Source organism: Bombus pascuorum, chromosome 5 (assembly GCF_905332965.1).
Source record: "Bombus pascuorum chromosome 5, iyBomPasc1.1, whole genome shotgun sequence".
In the NCBI taxonomy this organism is placed as follows: domain Eukaryota; kingdom Metazoa; phylum Arthropoda; class Insecta; order Hymenoptera; family Apidae; genus Bombus; species Bombus pascuorum.
In genome coordinates, this window is record NC_083492.1 from 16,906,870 (window position 1) to 16,926,113 (window position 19,244).

The following is a 19,244-nucleotide window of genomic DNA, read 5'->3' on the forward strand; positions in this document are numbered from 1 at the left end:
TCGCTTCAGCAATCGCAACGATGATGCCTCGCGAGCTCTTTGTCCCGTCACACGTTCTTTTCCACGCTCTGCACCAGTCAAGAACAATTTGCTCAGACTAGCTAAATATGTGTTGGACTAATTTGTGAAAGCATATCTGGAACGAAGTTTCGGTTTAATGAATTTCGGCGTTTATTATGGTGAATGAACAGTGGCAGAGTGATTGAAAATCCTATGGATTGATCTTTTTACAGATTAATTGACACGTGGGGTGTGAAATATGGATACGAATTTGGAAGACTTTTATAGCGAATGAATACGTTAAGAACATTTCAAGTAAGTTATAAAAGTATTTGATGAACCACGCTAATAGTTACAGAATCGATAGACTGCAAGTTTCCATGCGTTTTTTAAATAGTTGAGACTACAAACATGCACAGTATATACGCGATACCTAAAAATATCTTATAAAGTAATCAAAGTAAAGTAGACTGAATAATAGTATAAAGTAGAATACTAAATTATTATAAAATGATAGTAAAATAGCGATAACATCTAATGGATGAAACAAATGCCTATTTAATTTCATTTCTTTATTCATAAAAATACGAATTTGCATAAACGTCCGCAGTCCTGGTTTAGTCCAACCATCCACTAAAATAGTCGAAATCAACAAAATGACGGAAACAAACACAAACACTTGATAATTGATCGAAAATGTAGAAGAAGATTTCGTTGGAAAGGGAGACGTGGTATCCCGAAATTAAGAAGCCGTCGGCGACGGGGTGCCGGAAAGCCGGATTGTTTCATTGATGAGGGAGCATTCAGGGCCGTAGTAGTCGCCGGGACCAAAGTGGGCACACGGTTGAAAGGGGGAGAAACAAGGGGTAGAACGGTGCTACGACGTTTACGAGTCCGCTAGCAACCCTCTTTCGGACTACGGTGCGCGATGAATGGTATAATCAGCGGTCGCGTGCCACCCCACAGCACGGAAGAGCGACCGAGACGATAACGGAAGGTGAGACGAATGGAGAGAGAACGTGTACTGATAGAGAAATTCCCTCCCCCGATTGTCGTGCCTTTGCTATCATCGAAATCGAGACAGAAGCGAACATGGAAAAGTCACTTAACATCCCCATACCATCGTACACTTTCTTTCCTTTTTTGGGATGTACAATCCCAAATCCTTCTTCGAGTTCTTTTGCAGGAAAAAATCAGATATACTTTTTATGAAATTTTTCAAGATATCACTTTCTTCTTTATCTGGGATTTGTTGGCAAATTGTTATATCATTGTTATATTAAAATTAGTAAAAAGGAAAACATTTACTTCAAATGATATTAGTTGAAATTATTAGTGCAAAATTACCATTTAGTTAATCTTTTGTAAAGATGGTAGGGATATCTGGTTTAGGTTTTTGGTACTTTATTGAAGATGATATTTTGACAAAAATATGGAAAGGATAAGGAAAAATAATTATTATTACTTGGTATTCGGTACACGATACTTTTGAATTTCCTAACATTGTGATGGAACATCCCGCAAAAAGAGAAGCGTGATATTTGCCAGCGATACGGACTAATTGAAAGTGTCAGAGTACAGATAAGGGTTTCGTACAACTTCGTGTATGAAAAGGGACACGGTTCCCCTTTTCGAGATCCTTTCTTCTCGTCGATGACCGATAAAAATCGCGTTCACGCCCTGCGAATAACGGAGAATGTGTAACGAGGGGTGATAAAGGAACGCCGGCAGAGCGACAGCCGAGCGTGGCGATTCATTCACCATCGTGTAGTGAATTTATGATCGAGTTAATAACAGAACAAACAGCTGATTGCCTTCGATAATTTCAACCCTCGCTCGTGCATCCTCTTTTCCACTGCCATCCGATTCGCCTACATCTGTTCATAGCTAAATTTTACTGCGAATTCCTTTCTAATCTCTCATTATCCCTATTACTAGTAAAAAGAAATTACATAGTATTCTATCAATTTATCAAGAAAGACCATAATAAAAATAATCAATCTTAGAGAAGTTTCAGAGAAAATATGAGATGAATAATGAATTTAATTTTTGTTATGTTATTCTTACTAATAAATTTCGGATTTTAAAGCAGTGATATTTAAATGAAAAATATATGTCATAATATATATAATAAATAGTAAAATATTATTGCTATATTTTTAATAGTCATGTATATTGTATTTGTAGTCTGGTGATTCCATTATTGTTTTTCCATGAGCTTGTATATTTTGGTAAAATTATACTATCTAAAAATATACTTTTACTAATTTTACTAAAAATATACTATCGTACTAACCTACTTAGGAATAATATTAAAAATAATAAACAGAATATTGGATGTTAACAGAATCTCGAAGTAAAAGGAAGATAACGAAGATAGTTAAATTAACGTTTAGAAATCGACCCTTTTTCTTCTACCTTTCTCATTATTTCATTTTCTCGTCGACTTTTCTTCTGCCTGACACAAATACACCCCTGCTTCACCCCAGTCAGATGAATATTTCGGAACCTTCCGGAAATTCGATGACACCGACCGTACAGCCGTTTCTTTATAAAAGTTGGAATTCGCTGAAATGTTACCACTAACACACAGCCCTCTTGTCTCGTTTTATACCTCCTCTCTTTATCGTCTTATCACTAGAGAGACGTCTTCAGCTCTGCGTTCCCCCTCGACCGTTTCTTCAAGCAAGACATTGCCGACACTGATAACATTTATTTGGAGAAATGGCCCGCTCGCTCTTCGCCTCTACAACGGCCGAACAAAGCAAAGAAAAAATTCTCCGTTCATGGTGTGATCACTACAATACATGTGATGGTGTATTAATGAGGTACGTCGATGACGGTGGAAAAATTTCTGAGCGAAGTATCGTCCATTTTGTGGATGATTGATGGTGTTTTGTCATATTTACTCGATAGATTTATTTAAAACTAGATATGCATTTTTATTGCAGGAAACAATATCTATCGTTACTGGATATCTAATTTGTATTATAGATTTATTTAACATCGGGAAACAATTGTTCTTTTTAATTTAAAATTGAATAACAAATTGCTATGATGATATATTAGATATATAAATGTCATTACATTTTGTTATGCAATATTTGATAGATATGATATATATAAATTTAATTTATCCAATAATTGCGTAAGTATTGTCTAACTGTTATCTAACTGTTCAGTCACTATTTAATATGCATATAAATAAAAACTTTTCACATAATAAAAAGTATAAATATTAAAACAATAGAATATCAAATAAGATAAAATACTAATGTCTATAAAATGAAATGCCAAATAATATAAAATACCGATATAGCAAAGTATCGAATCTATAAAAGGTTCATTCATTACTTTATCCATTACTAGTTACGGAAAATTTAGAAGTATAAAAATGCATAGAATAGCAGATAATACACAAATCCTCCTTAGATCCTTCAGACACGAATCTCATCGTCAGAGATGCGCGTAACGCGTTACGTCTGACTCGTGACGGTCCTGTTCTACTTACGACCGTAAAAATCAATTCAGCTCGCGATTATCTAAAAGCGTCGATGTCGACCGGATGCAAGCTGACCATCGACGTCGACCAAAGAGGTCAGAAAAGCGGTAGTACGATAATCTGCGTGACAGACACACAGCGAGAATCATGGCCCGGCTGGCTGGCTGGCTGCCAACGTGTACAACGAGGAAACGTAGCTGAAAAACGAAGAGAGAAGAAGCATACCTCCACCTGTTGAACACGCTTGTATCCTCCGTCCGCCATGTCGACGAAGGAGCCAATCGTGCTTGTCCATTAGCCGTGAACCATGGTGGGAGAGTAGAAACATCCCTGGTTGGCCGATCCTTGTCTCCTCCGCGTCCCACGGGACTCCAGCTACTCCACTCGGTCCCGATTCCTCCCTGGCTCATCCCAGACTCGATGTCAGAGAGGTCCTGACGGATTCTTACCAGTCCTCGTCACGGTATCAATCACACAGCTTCCCTACGGTTAACTTGGTGTCGGTGCGCTGTTTCTCTCCTTATGAGCAATCCAGTTTAATTGAATCGAACAAGGACAGATCGAATGGAGAGGATTCAGGAAGCTGGTCTTAACGAAACATATTCGTATAACGTTGAAGAATGAATCTCTCTGTGAGTGACTGCTGGAACGACGATCAGATTCGAAGAACATCTTTCGTGCGAATTTTGAAATCCGGTTGGAGGGGGTGAGTGTAAAAGGAGAAAGATTCTGGCTCGAAGATTCATAAGAAGATTGAAAGAGAAAGTTGATGACAGTTTTAAACAGCAGAGTTTTGTTGCGAGAATTTTGATTGGAATTGTGGTATGAAGACTGAAATCGAGTCGTCGTTGAGCATGTGGAAATTGTTGGCTTTGACGACCACGTGATCGAAAGTTGTAGAAAGGTGCAGTGTACAATATTTGTCAAGATCGATACTCACTGAGTAATGATGAAGGACAAGAATAGTGAAGAAAGAAATTGTTTATCGATAGAGAGATGTGAAAAAATTATAGAGGATAGGAATTGAATTTGTAGAAGGAATTTGATCGAAAATAATTGTAGATCGTAGATCAGAATAACGGTCGAGATGTCATCGAAAACGCTTCACAACGAGCATATCAAACGTCCGATGAACGCGTTTATGGTGTGGTCACGAGGACAGCGACGGAAAATGGCCCAGGAAAATCCGAAGATGCACAATTCTGAGATATCGAAGAGGCTTGGCGCCGAATGGAAACTGCTCAGCGAAAGTGAAAAGCGACCTTTCATCGACGAAGCTAAAAGATTAAGGTGAGTATCGAAATTTTATTAAATATTCCACAAAAAAGTAACGTCTGTATCAGTTTCTACTGATAAATTTCGAGATCCTGAAAGAAAATCACGAAATTGATCAAATATTATTTTATTTATTTATTAAAATACAAAATTTATTCAACCATGCTGTGCATTATAAATGTAGAATGAAATCTTGAAATAAGAATTCGATATGTTTTTTACATAATAGCAAAATTAATGCTTAATAAAATAATGTAGAGATTGGGAAAATACAAGAGTAGCCGTCGCGTGATGTTCGCTACTTTTTACACGCTTCTGAAGACACGACACGCACAACACACATTCTTGCCACATGTGCAACTTCAAATTTCCACGTGGGGTCACTCATCTGAGTCAACGTGTATATTTTCCGAATCAATCCTTGCTCACTATCGATAATTTAAACATCTACATAATTCGCTATCATTTTGCACGAATTTTTTACACAAATTCACAAAAATGCGTATATTGTATCATTCCCTCATAAATATTACAAAATTTCTTATAAAAAGACCACACGTTATAATTTTTCTGTGTATTATTCAAACTATCTTATTTACCAAATTTACAAAATCTACCAGATTATAATACGCATCATAAATGTTATAAAATTTATCATTAAAATACAAAAATTTTTTCTTAATAAAACAAAAATTGTAAAAATCTTCTAATTTTATTTCCGTTAAATTTTGTTCTCTAAAAGTATTTAAGAAAATATCGATCAGTTTTTATAAACATCAATTTTTGTGGTTTGTGAATCGAAATGCCTTTTTGAAAGAATATGAAATAGAAAGTTCGTTTCGTATCGCCTTCAATCAATATCGAAGATTTTTCTTTTGCGTGCTAATTGCTCTTTAGTCACGAGTGGCCGAACAAAATTATCGCATCGAGGCGTATCTGCAATAACTGTGAAGAGGATGAAAAACGAGGAAGGGGGATCTCGTAGTTCATAATACGGTACATTGTTGCTAAAGCTAAGGGCGTGCTGCGCTAAGCCAAGGGGTGGAATAGGGTGAACGAAGTGGTATTTATGGAGGTGGAGGGGACGGCCTCTTTATTACCGACCCTGAATATTTAATCATTGTTATGAGTTTATTTAGCTCGCCGTACGATGAACAGGTCGGAGAGATTTCACGATCGAACGACATTTTTATCATTTCTGTTTCATTCTTCACGCTATCGAGGGGAATTAATGAGGGAATGATTGCTATTTTAAACATAATATTCTGTGTAGTCAGGTATAACTTATCCAACCCCTTAAAGAAATATTGGATACTATTTTGTGCGTTTCGAATATGTTACGTTAAATTTTAACTTTCCCTACTTTCTTTCGGTTACTACTGTTTTTAAAGAAAGTATGAAGTAATCGTTCTTCAAAAGAGAAATTCTTTTGGGCACTTGATATACATTTCTAACGTTAACAAATGCAGTAAATAGAAAGAGCAATAAAAAGAAATGGAAACAAAGGAACTCAAAGAACAATAAGACAATAAATACAGCGGAGATCGAGAGAACACGACGAAAGGAAGATTAATTTAAAAGTACGATGCGCGAACTGTCTATGGCAGAATCGAGGTCTGTCAGGGTTTTTCAAAGCAAAAATTGCCGGGACAGCGAATTGATAGGAGGCGGCTGGGGTTGAATATAACCGGCGCGGCGATGATGCTCGTAAAATAAATAATAGAATAATAAAGTCGGTTCTTCCTAAATTGTCGATTCACTTTCAATTGCCAAGTATTCACTTTACCCCTCTTTTTTTCATTCGGGCCAGATCGGTTTTGAAAAGAAAGAAAAATAAAAAATATATAGAAAGGGTAGAAGAAAGAAGAATCAATCGACTCGGTAGTGAATTCTATCAACGGAATGTAACATGGAATCCGCTTTTCTGTCGATGACCATGATCGAGTCCAACAAAAGGAATTATGAAGTTTCGCACTGACGCACAGTCCGTGTCAGTTGTGATTCGATTCCTTTTTTCACGGTATCGAATATTGCCCTTTTCAATTGCCGAATGAAAAATATTGTCCCGCCTAACAGACGCTACTGAAATTTTTTTCAAAAGTGGACAAATGTGTTGTCATTGTTTTGCAATCATCTTTTATTCGCAAACAATCCGTTCGAGTTTTCAAAGAGTCGTGCACATAATATTCTCAAACTGAAAACTATATGTATTACATATATATTTCAGAAAAATTCTATCTCACATAATATGATCCTAAAACATAAAACATCAAAACAAGACCTATATATTCCTTAACCAGTATTTGTTACCAAACATGCTATGTTTTTTTATTTATTCTCAACGCAATCCTATTTTCCTATCATTGAAAAATTCCTCGAGTTTAAAAAAATGTGATAGAATTATTACTGAGGTATGCGTTTTTCAGGAGCGTTAAAACATTAACGTTTGATGTTTATGATGGGTTTTTCTACTCTTCATCTAGTGTTCAATAATAACAAAATATTTAATTCCAATTGCTTAGCTTCCTCAGTTTCCTAATTTAAAAAAAAAAAGTATATTGTGATAAACTTTCACTGGTGATAGTGACTTTAAGGGTTAAAAGTTCTTTTGATTATTGAGATGAGAATGAGATTGAGAAACAAAAATTTGGGGATAAGCATGACTCTTCTGCAACGATTGAACTGGTACTATTAGCGAAATTTTGCAAGCCATCTCACAAGTTTGATAACGAAACAAATTAATATTGATCGTTCTGTTCAACATGTAAACCACTTTACAATGGAAGCCTATTATCTATATTTTTTACTTACCAATTTTGTAATATTACCACTTAGATCGTAAGTAAATTATTCGTAGAGATTACCATATATTCTTCCACCACATCCCATCTCAAAAAGAAACAACTCCACTGAAACAAACTAACAACCATCCCCACTGGAAGTCTGTAAAATCGACTTGAGGGAACCTCAATATTCATTCTACCCGCGAAAACGTTTCTCAGGTAAAGGTACAGAGAGTCAGGGGAGGAAAATTTCGAGCAGAGACGTGTAACGGCGAATCCGCTTTTCTGGCGGATGACGGCGTCGCTGACGATTCTGGTAACGGTAGTGTGCAAAAACGAGAGGGGTTGGCCCGCGGGGGAGGGTTGCCAAGAGAGGGAGGAACGGTCGTAAAATAAAGAGGAGAGGGCCCGATAAAAGTCGTTCCCCTGGAGCCAGGTTCCTGGTAGGAACGGGTTCCCCTGGAGCCAAGCCGTCACTGGCCCGACGTAATCTGTCCGTTCGTTCACGGCGACTCACAATGTGGCCCCCGAGATAACAAATAAAGCCCCATTGTCGCAATTGTGTGGATTTAAAAGGATTTGCGCGGCTCCTCTGCCGGCCCCTACCCTCTCCGCCGCCCCTGGTCTCACCCCCTCGCTTGCTGTTCGTTGGCTGTGCCGTGCTGCCACTGCTGCTGCCTGTCCTACGATACCCTCCTCCTCAACCCTCTTTTCTCCCAACTCCTACAGACGCTCTGTCTACCCCGTTCTTGGTCGCGCACCGAGGAAATCGAGAAGGAAAGCGGCGAGAGTGAAAATGCTGCATCGAAACGGTGGTAAAGAATTGGTGAGTTAGAGTCAGTTGCGTCGATCAACGGTGTAAGGTGAAAGGGGGAAGGTTAGTGAATAGGTGATAGGCAGCGAGATTTTGAAGATTTTTTATATGGTTGGTGGGTTTCCTGCAGACGTTGTTAGAATTAATTATAAAGACTGATGTTTAGAAGTAGATGTAGGTAGAATGGAGACTAAAGGAGAAGAACACGAGAAACAAATTTCGAATTTTTTACTTTCAAAAGGAGCTGTTCTACATTCAGTATATCGTCGATCAATTCTGTTTTATCAAAATTGTTTTCGTATTTTCTGGTTTCCGAGCTAAACACGCGTTTTTTCGCCATAACCAATATTTTGAAAATATGTTGATGCAAATTCGTATATTGTTAAACTCAATTCAAGAGATAAAATATTTCTTTTACCATGAAAATATAATAATGAATACTTCAGCTTGAATATTTGGTATACTTTTACATATTTAATTTTTCATATACGAAAAAATCAGTGTGAATAAACTCAACCTTCCTGATACGCCTCACTGTCGCTATCATAATCAATAATCCCTTAGGATAGACATAACCGAGAGATATGGAAAACAAGATCAAACAACTTTTTACATATTGCAATAATTATCAAAAGGTATATAATATGGACCAATTTATCCAACAATAATCGGTCACATCGACGACCGATATTCGGTTACACGGGTCGCGGGAAGACCGTCACGGGGACATCGAGAAAGTCCGTCGATCGTTGGCAGCACAATGACATTTATGACGAATCGTTACACTAACGACATTCGCTAGGCCACCAGAGGACAATCGTGACTAATTGTTATTGTTTCTTGTTGCGGCAGTCGCGAGCGCAACTACTGCGCGGCTTATGTCCACCGATATGATATAACGCGTTGTTTATCGCACGGTTGGAAGTGGTGTGTGGTCACACCCTCTCCCTGCTAGCTCTGGCAGTGTGCTATTTTCCCTGTGTGATGGTGGTGGTAGAGGGCTCCAAGCGAATTGTAAAGATTACGCCCGATGTTTATGCATTTATGCTGAATTATTGTCGGCGGGGCTTTACCGATGTTTATGCTGATTTACGCTTTGTGCTATCTGCCGGGACACATTGTCCCGGAATTATTATTCCGCTGCGTCACTCTCGCCGCGAGGAACCGAAATTTCGGATTTCGTTCGCGAGTTGGAAAATTCTCTACCGTTATACACCTCGTGGCTCGTTTTCGACCACGCCGATACGAACCATCGGTTTTGCCAATGTGCGGCCTGACTTCCCTCGTTATTCCTATCGTTCGTTCCCAAGAATCGATGATACACTCGAAATATAGAAAATATAGAAATATGACGATACTTGTCTTGCAAAAATAAGATGAATTTGGATCTATTTCCAGTATTGTATTAATATATCATTGAATTGGAAAGTTAGAAATTTCATCATTTTATTTATTTCCTTTATTACAATCATTTTATTTGTCTATTTAGTAAATGAATGCTACGAGATCGATGTCGAAATTGTGTAAGATGTCCTGATAAATTCATCACGTAGTAGAGTACCTAAAGGTTTATATATTCGTAGATTTAAAAGAAATATTTTACATAATATATAAATGATATGGGATTAATTTTTTACCAAGCTCATATTTACAGTAAATTCATGTAACTGATGCATATATCTGCGTTGCTAGATTCCTTTCAAATTTTACCATGATAGTCGTATCTTATCACGGTATTCATGATACTTCAAAATATTTTATATAACACACACAATATATTCATAAAAGATGTCTATATATGTTCAAATATTTTCGCCAGACACTATATAGAAAATAAAACATATCGATGCTGAAAAGTACTAAAAACCCCTGGCGAGATGGTCGAAGTAATTCGAGTGGTTGTGATTGCGCGCGCGTTTTCCGGCAGGATTCCCCAACGCGAAACTCTAGGCACGTAAAAAAGAGTTCCCGCCCGTGAAACACCTATCTCGCTCGCTTTCTTTTATCTCCGTGAGGCGAAGCATAAATAAGGACTGCGTTTGTGCGCCTCTTGGGTACATAATGGAGTATTATGTGACGGAGATACCACGGGGTTCTGACTCTTCCCTTCCTCCCCTCACTTTTACCAGCCTGTCGACACAAACGTGGCGTCGACTGCGCCTTCAGCCGAGGTGTGTGTACAAGATATTAGCTGCAAATACCCATGGTGTCCCGTATCGTGTTCTAGTACCACGATAATACGTTCCTTTGTACGGATAACGGTGTCGAGAGCAAAGTTTACCGAATTCTCGAGTGTCTCATCTCGTCTCGCGCGATTCTTCCAGTGATAACGCGACACCTTGGATTATCGAAGATTGATAGAGGGCGACATCATTGTTTAAAACAGCGCAAAGACTGATTTTACTTGGTGAACTTGAAAAATAATCTATATTTTATCGAGATACGATGCATTTACTTATATTATTTAAAATATAATTTAATATGTAATTTAATATGTAATTTCTAAATATACATTAGAAAAATACTTGTCAAAAGTGGTTTTGCTCTAAATATAGATTAGATACACTTGTCAAAGGTGCTTTTGCTCAAATTAATATCGACTTGTATTATTTAAATCTACGTTATTTAATCGAATATTTCTGTTGCGTCCTGAACGCGTTTTTTCGTTATGAAAGATTCGTGAAAACTTCTAGAATCTTGCAAGCGTTTTCGTTCAACCAGCGCTGCCAGAGATTATGCCTTCGACCCTTCGAAGAACTATCGCGTTCGCCGTAACAAAACTATTCAATTAGGCCACCCCTGAAACGCTCGAACACAAGCCTTCCTTACAACCTAGCGATAGCAGGTTTAGCGGTAGATTTACGATAGCTACGAAAATCTTAAAACTTCATGTAACGAAAAAATTAAATGAACGTTTCATTCTTTTCGTCTTAATCATCGTTAATAAATCATAACAAATTATCAATAAATACTAAGTTAAATAATTATTACTTATCGTTAATTATATTATTCGTTAAAAAAAAGACATATTGTCACCTCAATAAAGAAATGCATATAAATAATACAAATACAATAAAGAATACATTCTTCAAATATATCGTGGATATCGCGTACCGGTCAATTCTGTATTTAATTATAATATTCTATTGAAACTTCGTTTTAATTATAATCTTCTATCAAACGTTTAATATGGTAACACAGAAAAACATTTTCCTTGCAGAGCCCTCCACATGAAAGAGCACCCAGACTACAAGTACCGGCCGCGCAGGAAGCCGAAATCTTTAGTAAAGAAAGAGAACAAATTCGGTTTCTCGATATCACCCCTGATGTCCTCGGGTGAGACCTTAGGCAATATATCGAGAAGCCTCTTACCACCTTTGGCACCACCATCGCACCACACGTTGATGAGCCACGAGGATCTCAAGATTCCCCGTTTCTTCCCGCCATTTCCATACCCCCTATATCCTATACAACACAAACTTGGAGAAGAGTTCAACGGTGGCAAATTAGCCGCAGATTTGGCGCTTCAAGCACTCTACGGAGGCAGCACCTTTTATTCGAGCCATCAAACCATGTCCTGGCCGGGATTATCAACAGCGACCTGTCTTCAACCCAATTGTGGCTGTCCAAGTCCACCTAAAGATCCAAAGAGGCCGTACTTGCCCACCAAATTAGAAGAAAGACCCTTTCCTAGCCCAGGTAAGCCAGAAGAGGATGGATTTCCTTCAGACAGAGACTCTAGCAGGGAAGAATCTCGATATAGAAAACTTGAAGAAGATACGTACTTGTCTTCGGTCGACAGGCACCAGGAAGACAGGTCTCAAGATAGATTTTCTTCGTCTTCTTCGTCGTCACCTACCGATCAGACAGAGAAAGCTGTTAATAGTGTTCCAACGACGACGTCGACCGCGACGACAAAGGTTGACAGCGCGTTTTCGGTTCAAAATCTGACATCGTCCAGTTCAAATTTGGGAAGTCATCGCGGCCATGTCATATGAAGGCCGCTTCCGGTTCTCCCGGATCTAAACTTCCGGGGGAACCTGGTACCACCTGGATGGCCAAGCACTGACTGGTGGAGGGTACCATCAATGTTATCGCCCATTCCTCAGACGACGGTGACGAATTTAAACGCACCACCGAAGGACGACGAAGTTCAGTTACAAGAAGAACAGAGAAACTCCGTGATGGCTAGGTCGAGGGGCATTCATATTGGAAATGTACAGTGATCATTGATGCTCAGGGAGATAAATGGCTCCTAAAATGATTCGATTGAAAACTACTTGAAGGTTCATAATCTGTTATGTAAACGATGACGAAAGGGTGTTATCAATCATGTATATGATGTAAACGGGACTTTTCATTGGAAAAGTGACTCTTTTACGAATCGGAGATTTACATTTATGGAATCTTATACTCTCCTCCTTAGTTAAAATGTCTTATCTACCACCTTGAAACTGAAGAAAACTGAAGTTGAATAGTGTAGTTTGTTCTATCTTTAGTTTTCTTCGTTCAATCGAAAATACTTAGTCATTATTTCGTAAGAGCATGTGTAATATAACATATTGTTAAAAGAAAAAAGCATATGGAAATACTAATTGGGTTCATATTTGAACCTAATTAATTGTTATGTAAATGCTATAATAAATACAATGAAATGTAAATACTTTCCGTATCCGCTGCATATCTTTAAAAATACTAGATAGGATATTTTGACGAAGGAGGGTTGTATAGAAAAAGGTATGAAAGATGAACCACGAAGGTCGTCGATCGTTCGTAACCTGTTGCGTTGTGTGATAATTTCAACAGCCTACTTAACCTGTTTTTTACGATTGTATGTATGATATCTCGTTGAGAGGAAATTCTAAAACCTGGTTGAAGACCTCGAGAAATACCACATCATCCCAGTGATGTTCCACAATGTCCACGAGTGATCTTACTCTTGGGGGTTGCAACTGTTTCGCTAGGAAGACGGAACGAGTCGAACTTTTCGACGAGAATTCGTTATGCGACTCGACGGTGGATACCAAAGCCGAATCGATAACTCGCCACGGCCAAAATCCTACAAAGAGAGAAGCGAAAGGGTCCTTTCTGGCAAAGCGTGTACAGGGATGCCAGAGAAGAGTCCAATTTTGATGAGATAACCAACCCTCTCGGTGGCACATATTACCGCACACGCGAGCCCAAAGCGTCATGGGAGGACAGAAAAGAGCCCCCATACGAGCGAAGAGAGGTAGGAAAAAAATAAAACCCTCTTCGAGCAGAGGCAAATCTCTTCTTTAGGGCGCGGCCATGCGAAATAAGCCAAACATTCTGAATGCTAACGTAGATGCGACACAGCGGACCTGTATACGCGTTATACCACCCCCCCCCTGTCTCCTCACGAGATGATTTTATTGCGTCGCGCATTGATACTGCAACTCCCTGATATTTTCCCTGTGTCTTTCTCATTTTCCTTTTCTGTTTCTGTTATTTGTTAATTTCCTTTTTTAGCAACCTTGTAATTGCTAGATCGCCGGTTGGTGGTGATTGTGAGGGAGAGATTGGTAAGTGAATCGACGAAATGAATTTATTTTTACGTCTTTTTTTAGCTTTCATAAAGATTTTGAAATCTTGTGATCCTTTTGAAATCCTTTTGCACAATTGAACTGATATTATTAGCGAAAGTTTATAAATCACAAGATGTTAGTGTCAATATATCTTCCTGTGCAATACCAAAACGTTTGTTAATGAAGCAAATGGAATTTGAGGAAGTATACGTTACCTAATTGTTCCATTTAATGTAAAATTTTAGAAAGGAAATTATTGACTCATAACTTATAACTTGTTGATTTACTAATATTTATTGTGCAAGAGGATCCTGGTTATTACTGTTGTATTTTTTATGTTATTCGTGGTTCTATTGTTGTTTTGTTTTCCAGTTAGAAAATATTAACGAAAGAGTTTATAATAAATAGATTATGGATATTTATGCATATATATGTAGAATACACATAATATAAAAAGATACATAAAATATCCAAAGTACTCATTATACTACCTTAAAGGTAAATCTTCTATTTTTTAAATTGTGTGCATAAAAATTCGCAGTCCAGTAATGTGCAGCATACAAACTGTATAACTAGCAGTTTAGTATTTATCAATTAATTTTATAGTATAGAAAGTTTCGAAGATAAAAGAGTATTAAAAAAAGACTTGTTTAAAGAACGAAGTTCATACGTAACATAGTATCGTTTATCATATCTCTCTCATAATCCTACTGAAAAGAAACTACATAAAAGCAGGACGCAAAAGTGTCGAACATTCTTTTTCGAATGGCATAGAAATATACGAAGCTGTAATTTATTACTGTGAAGCTTTAAACAATTGGCCAGTAATAATAAAACGTTCAATTCGAGCGAATTGTTTGCAGACGTGCCATTCTGTCCGCGAATTGCTCAATTCGTTGCTGGTCCCCTTTGACCTCTTCCCCCTGTTCACGCAGTTTTATTGCAGCTGATTTTTCGCGATCGACGCACACCCGTATATTCAAAATTTTATACGCTTGTTTTGCAGCGCGAGACACGTATTTTTCGGTGAAAAATTTCGACCATGACGATCGAGCCTCACTACCGACCAGAATGGAAACTAATTCCCACGCACACTTCTCCCACATCTAGAAATTGTATACAGTTAACAAAAAAAAAAAAAGAAGAAAAAAGAAAATCGTAACGATCATAGAGAATCGACGATACAAAAAAAAAGAGTACCTATAATGTAAAGCGTATTGTAAACAAATAGAAACATATCTTCTCGATATTTACATAAGTTCCTCGGCTACCGTTCATTTTCAACGTTAAACGAGAGAAAAGACGAGAAATATAGAGGATCATGTAGGGGTTTTCCATTAATCACAAAAAATGGCTGCGTTAACGCCCCAGGCGATATGCACGTAATCATTGTTAATTATTTGCTGTAACATAACGCGACGTTTGTAAATAAATTCGATCTTAACCGAAGCATTTGACTTGCCTGTGCTATATCCTAATTACGTAAAAGGTTCTTTGATAGCAGTAACACCACGTATTGCATGTTTCCTTTAAGCATTTTTATAATACAAGAAATTAATTTAATTTTTCTTGCACGATCATTTTATGGAATACTCAAATTTCTATAATACTATAGGACTTTGATTATTCGAACTAATCTTGACACGTTGCTCAAGGTAATCGAATATTTTACCACCAATTATTGCTTTATAAAAATTAATATTAAATAGAAACAAAAGCTTGTAAACAAAAATGTAACTATTACTTTCGATTTTTGTCCCTGTTTCACGATGTTTCTTACAAGAAACCATCCTTAAGTTTTTCATTAATTAATATCCCTATAATTATGCGTTTCGTTAATCAATATTCCAATAATAAAACCTCTACTACATTTCAAAGTTTTAAAATACCTATTGAATGAATAGTATACTTCTTATTTCACACTTTTTAATTGACAACACGTTTCATGATTACCACATTTCACCGAAATATTACAGATGGTTACATGTGTGCTCGAGAACTAGTCCTTGACACAGAAGGTGAAAAGTAGCCAGGATCGATCAACAAACCATCGACACGTATCTCCCACGTATTTGTAGAACTAATCGGAGGTTATGTGAAGGAGGAATCGTCGTAGGGGAAAATCTAAAGGACGAGAAGGAGGAACTTTCACGCCTCCCCTTCGACCCTCGATCCTCCCCTCCGTTGCGTCGTGTTTTATTTCTGATAGCGACGCCTCCGTCGTCGCCGCGAGGACATTATCGCCACCGCGAAGGACCTTTTCTTCCCCCATAAAGGCAATCACGCTTTCTTCGTGGCGAGATAACAGCAGAATGGAGAGCCAGAGACGTCTCCGTTCGCGCCAACGAATTCAACCACGATTCCATAATTCTTCGTACGACCATGAAGCGAGAAAAGCGATTCTTTCCACTTTCTTTCTTATTATGAATAGAATTCTGTGAAACCTACGAGCATATTGTTTTCTATGTCGGTTTTCAATTAAGTAATACATGAAATTATTCGCGGTAATTATATGTTGAAAATGTTCAAGTCTTGAAATTATTTTTTAATTGCTGCTTAGTGTGTAATTAATCGTAAATTTGATCTGAAGCAACACACAACGCGAAGTATTCTATTAATCTTCGTTTTGATCAATTTAGTCAATATAGCTATAGGACTGTAATCGTACTCTTCATGTGTCCGTATTTTCGAAGATTTATAAAATTGTGAATGTTTTTAGGAATTAGTACGAACTAATGAAAGAATGATCTTTAATTACAATGAAATGAAAACATATTACAATTCTTTGGAGAATAGACATTTGAGACACTACAATGATAAATTAAAACCTGAGATTATAAGTTATAGTTATAATATATTATACAATACATATTTCAAATTATATTTCAATAACTATAACATGATTATACTTTAAACGTGTGTTTCTTTATAACTGCAACTTACAAGTTCTGATATCACAATACCTTACTAAGTAATCAGCATATCTATTTCCAATTCATCAATAGTTAGTATCATTTCTTCGTTATCGAAATAATTCTTAGAGAAATTCATGACTTTGTAGCTTCGAAAGGACACGAACACGAATAGAAGTAGTTCGATTGAAAATGTGGACGTTTAAAATCTGAAGGAGGGCACGAGGAACGACCGGAAGCCCGAAGAACCGACGTAGACTCGAAATGCACGGTGGGTGTTCCGATTCGAAAGTGATTACATTTGACTTGGATTCGTGCCTCCTTACGGCAAAGGCAGCCTCTGCCGGTACAGAGCCTCGGCAACGAGGACATTCTTCCCCGACAATACCTCCCACAATCGAGCGAGCAGCACTTCCGCGCATACTAATGGAGAGGCGCCTAGACTCCTTTGGCCAGCCAGTAGTCGACGCCCCAATCCACCCTTTCCCCCTTTTCACCCCTTTGCACGCCGCCGTGGAAAACTTCTCCTAGCGGAGAAGACATCCTCCTCTAGTTTCTAGCAGAAAAACACCAGACCGCGATGCATTTTTCCAAGGAAGTCGATTTTACGTTCTTCGACCACTTTTGTAAAATGGGGAAAAAATTAGAGATGAAATGGTTGTTTTAATGATGAAAAGAGGTAAAGGATTAGATAGAAAGTGTATTATACTGAATAAGCTTTAATACTAGTGTTAGTATCCAGTTTCTAACGTGTACTTAAATATACTATATAAAAATAATTACAATAAAATGGAAAATGAATAACATGTGTTAATAAAAAACTGTTTCAAAATTAGAACTGCTAAATTTATGAAAGTAACGGATTTTAATTTTCTTTTTCATATGTAAATTATATATTGATCTTAATAAAAGTGAAAATTAATTTTATTAAAAGCATCCACTACTTTGCTAGTGTATGAAGATAATCTTCAAAAAGTTCACAAACTTCTTACTCCACACATGATGCTATTACAAAGTCTTTAGACAAATGAAGATCCACGCTAAAGGAGGAGATTAAAATATTCAAGCAACTTCTTACAGATTCATAAATAAACTATGGACATATAATTAAAGAAATAATAGCAGGAATAGAAGCAAATAAAGATTTGTTTTATCCCATTAAATATTGTAAAGTATACTTTGGATACTTTACCTTTAAATCGATAAATGCATGGGCACCATCGTTTCCTCATAAATCTGGCTTACTTTATACTTGCCATAACCAGTTCACAATGGAAAGGACAACGAGCTCACTGTCTATAAGAGAAATTAGAAATGTTTAACTTTCATCCTTCAGTGTGTAAAACCTACTTCATAATATCACACCTTTTTCCAAGACTCTTTTAGCTTCAAAAAATTCGGACGACATTTGAACGCGAAGAAAATAAATTAAAGAATACGAAGGAGACGACACGCGATTCGATAGACATTTTAATTGCAAATTATATAAGCGCTTTTGTAAGCACCGCGTGAGTGGGAGCTCGAGCGCATCGCACGAATCGTTTGATTGCGGAAAATGACGGGCGGCGATGGCGCGAGTGGAAGTTTTGAGTGGGCGTCGGTCCTGACAGACAATGAGGCATTCAGGGGTGGCATTGTCGGGCCGACAACTGCGTTACCGTAGACAAACCCGAAATCACCGGCGCTATCGCCGTCCCAGATCCGATTATGCGAATAATAAAATGCAGCGAAACAGAGGAGAAGAAAGAGAGAGAAAGGGATGCAACGTGGTAAAGCAATGGATGCAGGGGTAGCGGTGAGAAGTTTGTTAATAGCGTCAGGGTCGCATCTTTTTCTTCGTTCCAACCTCACCCTGCTCTCCCTTTTTATAGAGCGACGATAATCCTGTGAATTCTGATAGTGGGTTAACATAAAAGATGACTCGAAGCTCTGAACATAGTCGCAGTTCTTTTAGGCAAAGTATTTTTATATTATATTCTTAATCTGTTTTAATTCTTTATATTATTTAAAGATTATCCGTTTTTATGAGAATAGAGATGAAATTTATTAAATTGCAAATATTTTTATGAACATAATTAAAGAACAATCAGAGTACATCAACTAAACTTTATCATCTGTATCATGTATTTCTTATTCTTTAATTTCCAATGTTTCATAACTCCTAAAATTTTCATTACTATATACCTTATTTCAATTATATAACTCGCATTTACCATCGTAAAACAAAATTACTTATTAATAAATGATAAAATCCAAAAAGAATCAATTTTACAAATATTACACGTAAATCATCGAAGTCGGAGAATAAATTCAGAGCAAGAATACACGATGTCTTCGATAGAGGATCAATTGGCAAAGTGGGTCGTGCGAATATTCGCCTGGAAACTAGGTAACAGGGACGTTGATCGGTCG

General features: G+C 37.4%; 1 protein-coding gene across 1 annotated transcript; it reads left to right on the forward strand.

Moving 5' to 3' along the window:
• Positions 1–3,899: 3,899 nt before the first annotated feature.
• Positions 3,900–15,369, forward strand: LOC132906776 (transcription factor Sox-21-B-like). Its single transcript, XM_060959284.1, has 2 exons — positions 3,900–4,792; positions 11,595–15,369. Exons 1-2 carry the CDS (start codon positions 4,590–4,592, stop codon positions 12,370–12,372), a joined length of 981 nt encoding a protein of 326 aa, XP_060815267.1. The 5' UTR covers positions 3,900–4,589; the 3' UTR covers positions 12,373–15,369.
• Positions 15,370–19,244: the final 3,875 nt, after the last annotated feature.

Bases quoted from the DNA above. Each gene is read 5' to 3' on its own strand.
- LOC132906776 (XM_060959284.1), top strand. From the start codon at position 4,590: ATGTCATCGAAAACGCTTCACAACGAGCATATCAAACGTCCGATGAAC. The intron at 4,793-11,594 runs GTGAGTATCGAA...TTTTCCTTGCAG, and splicing joins GACGAAGCTAAAAGATTAAG to AGCCCTCCACATGAAAGAGC.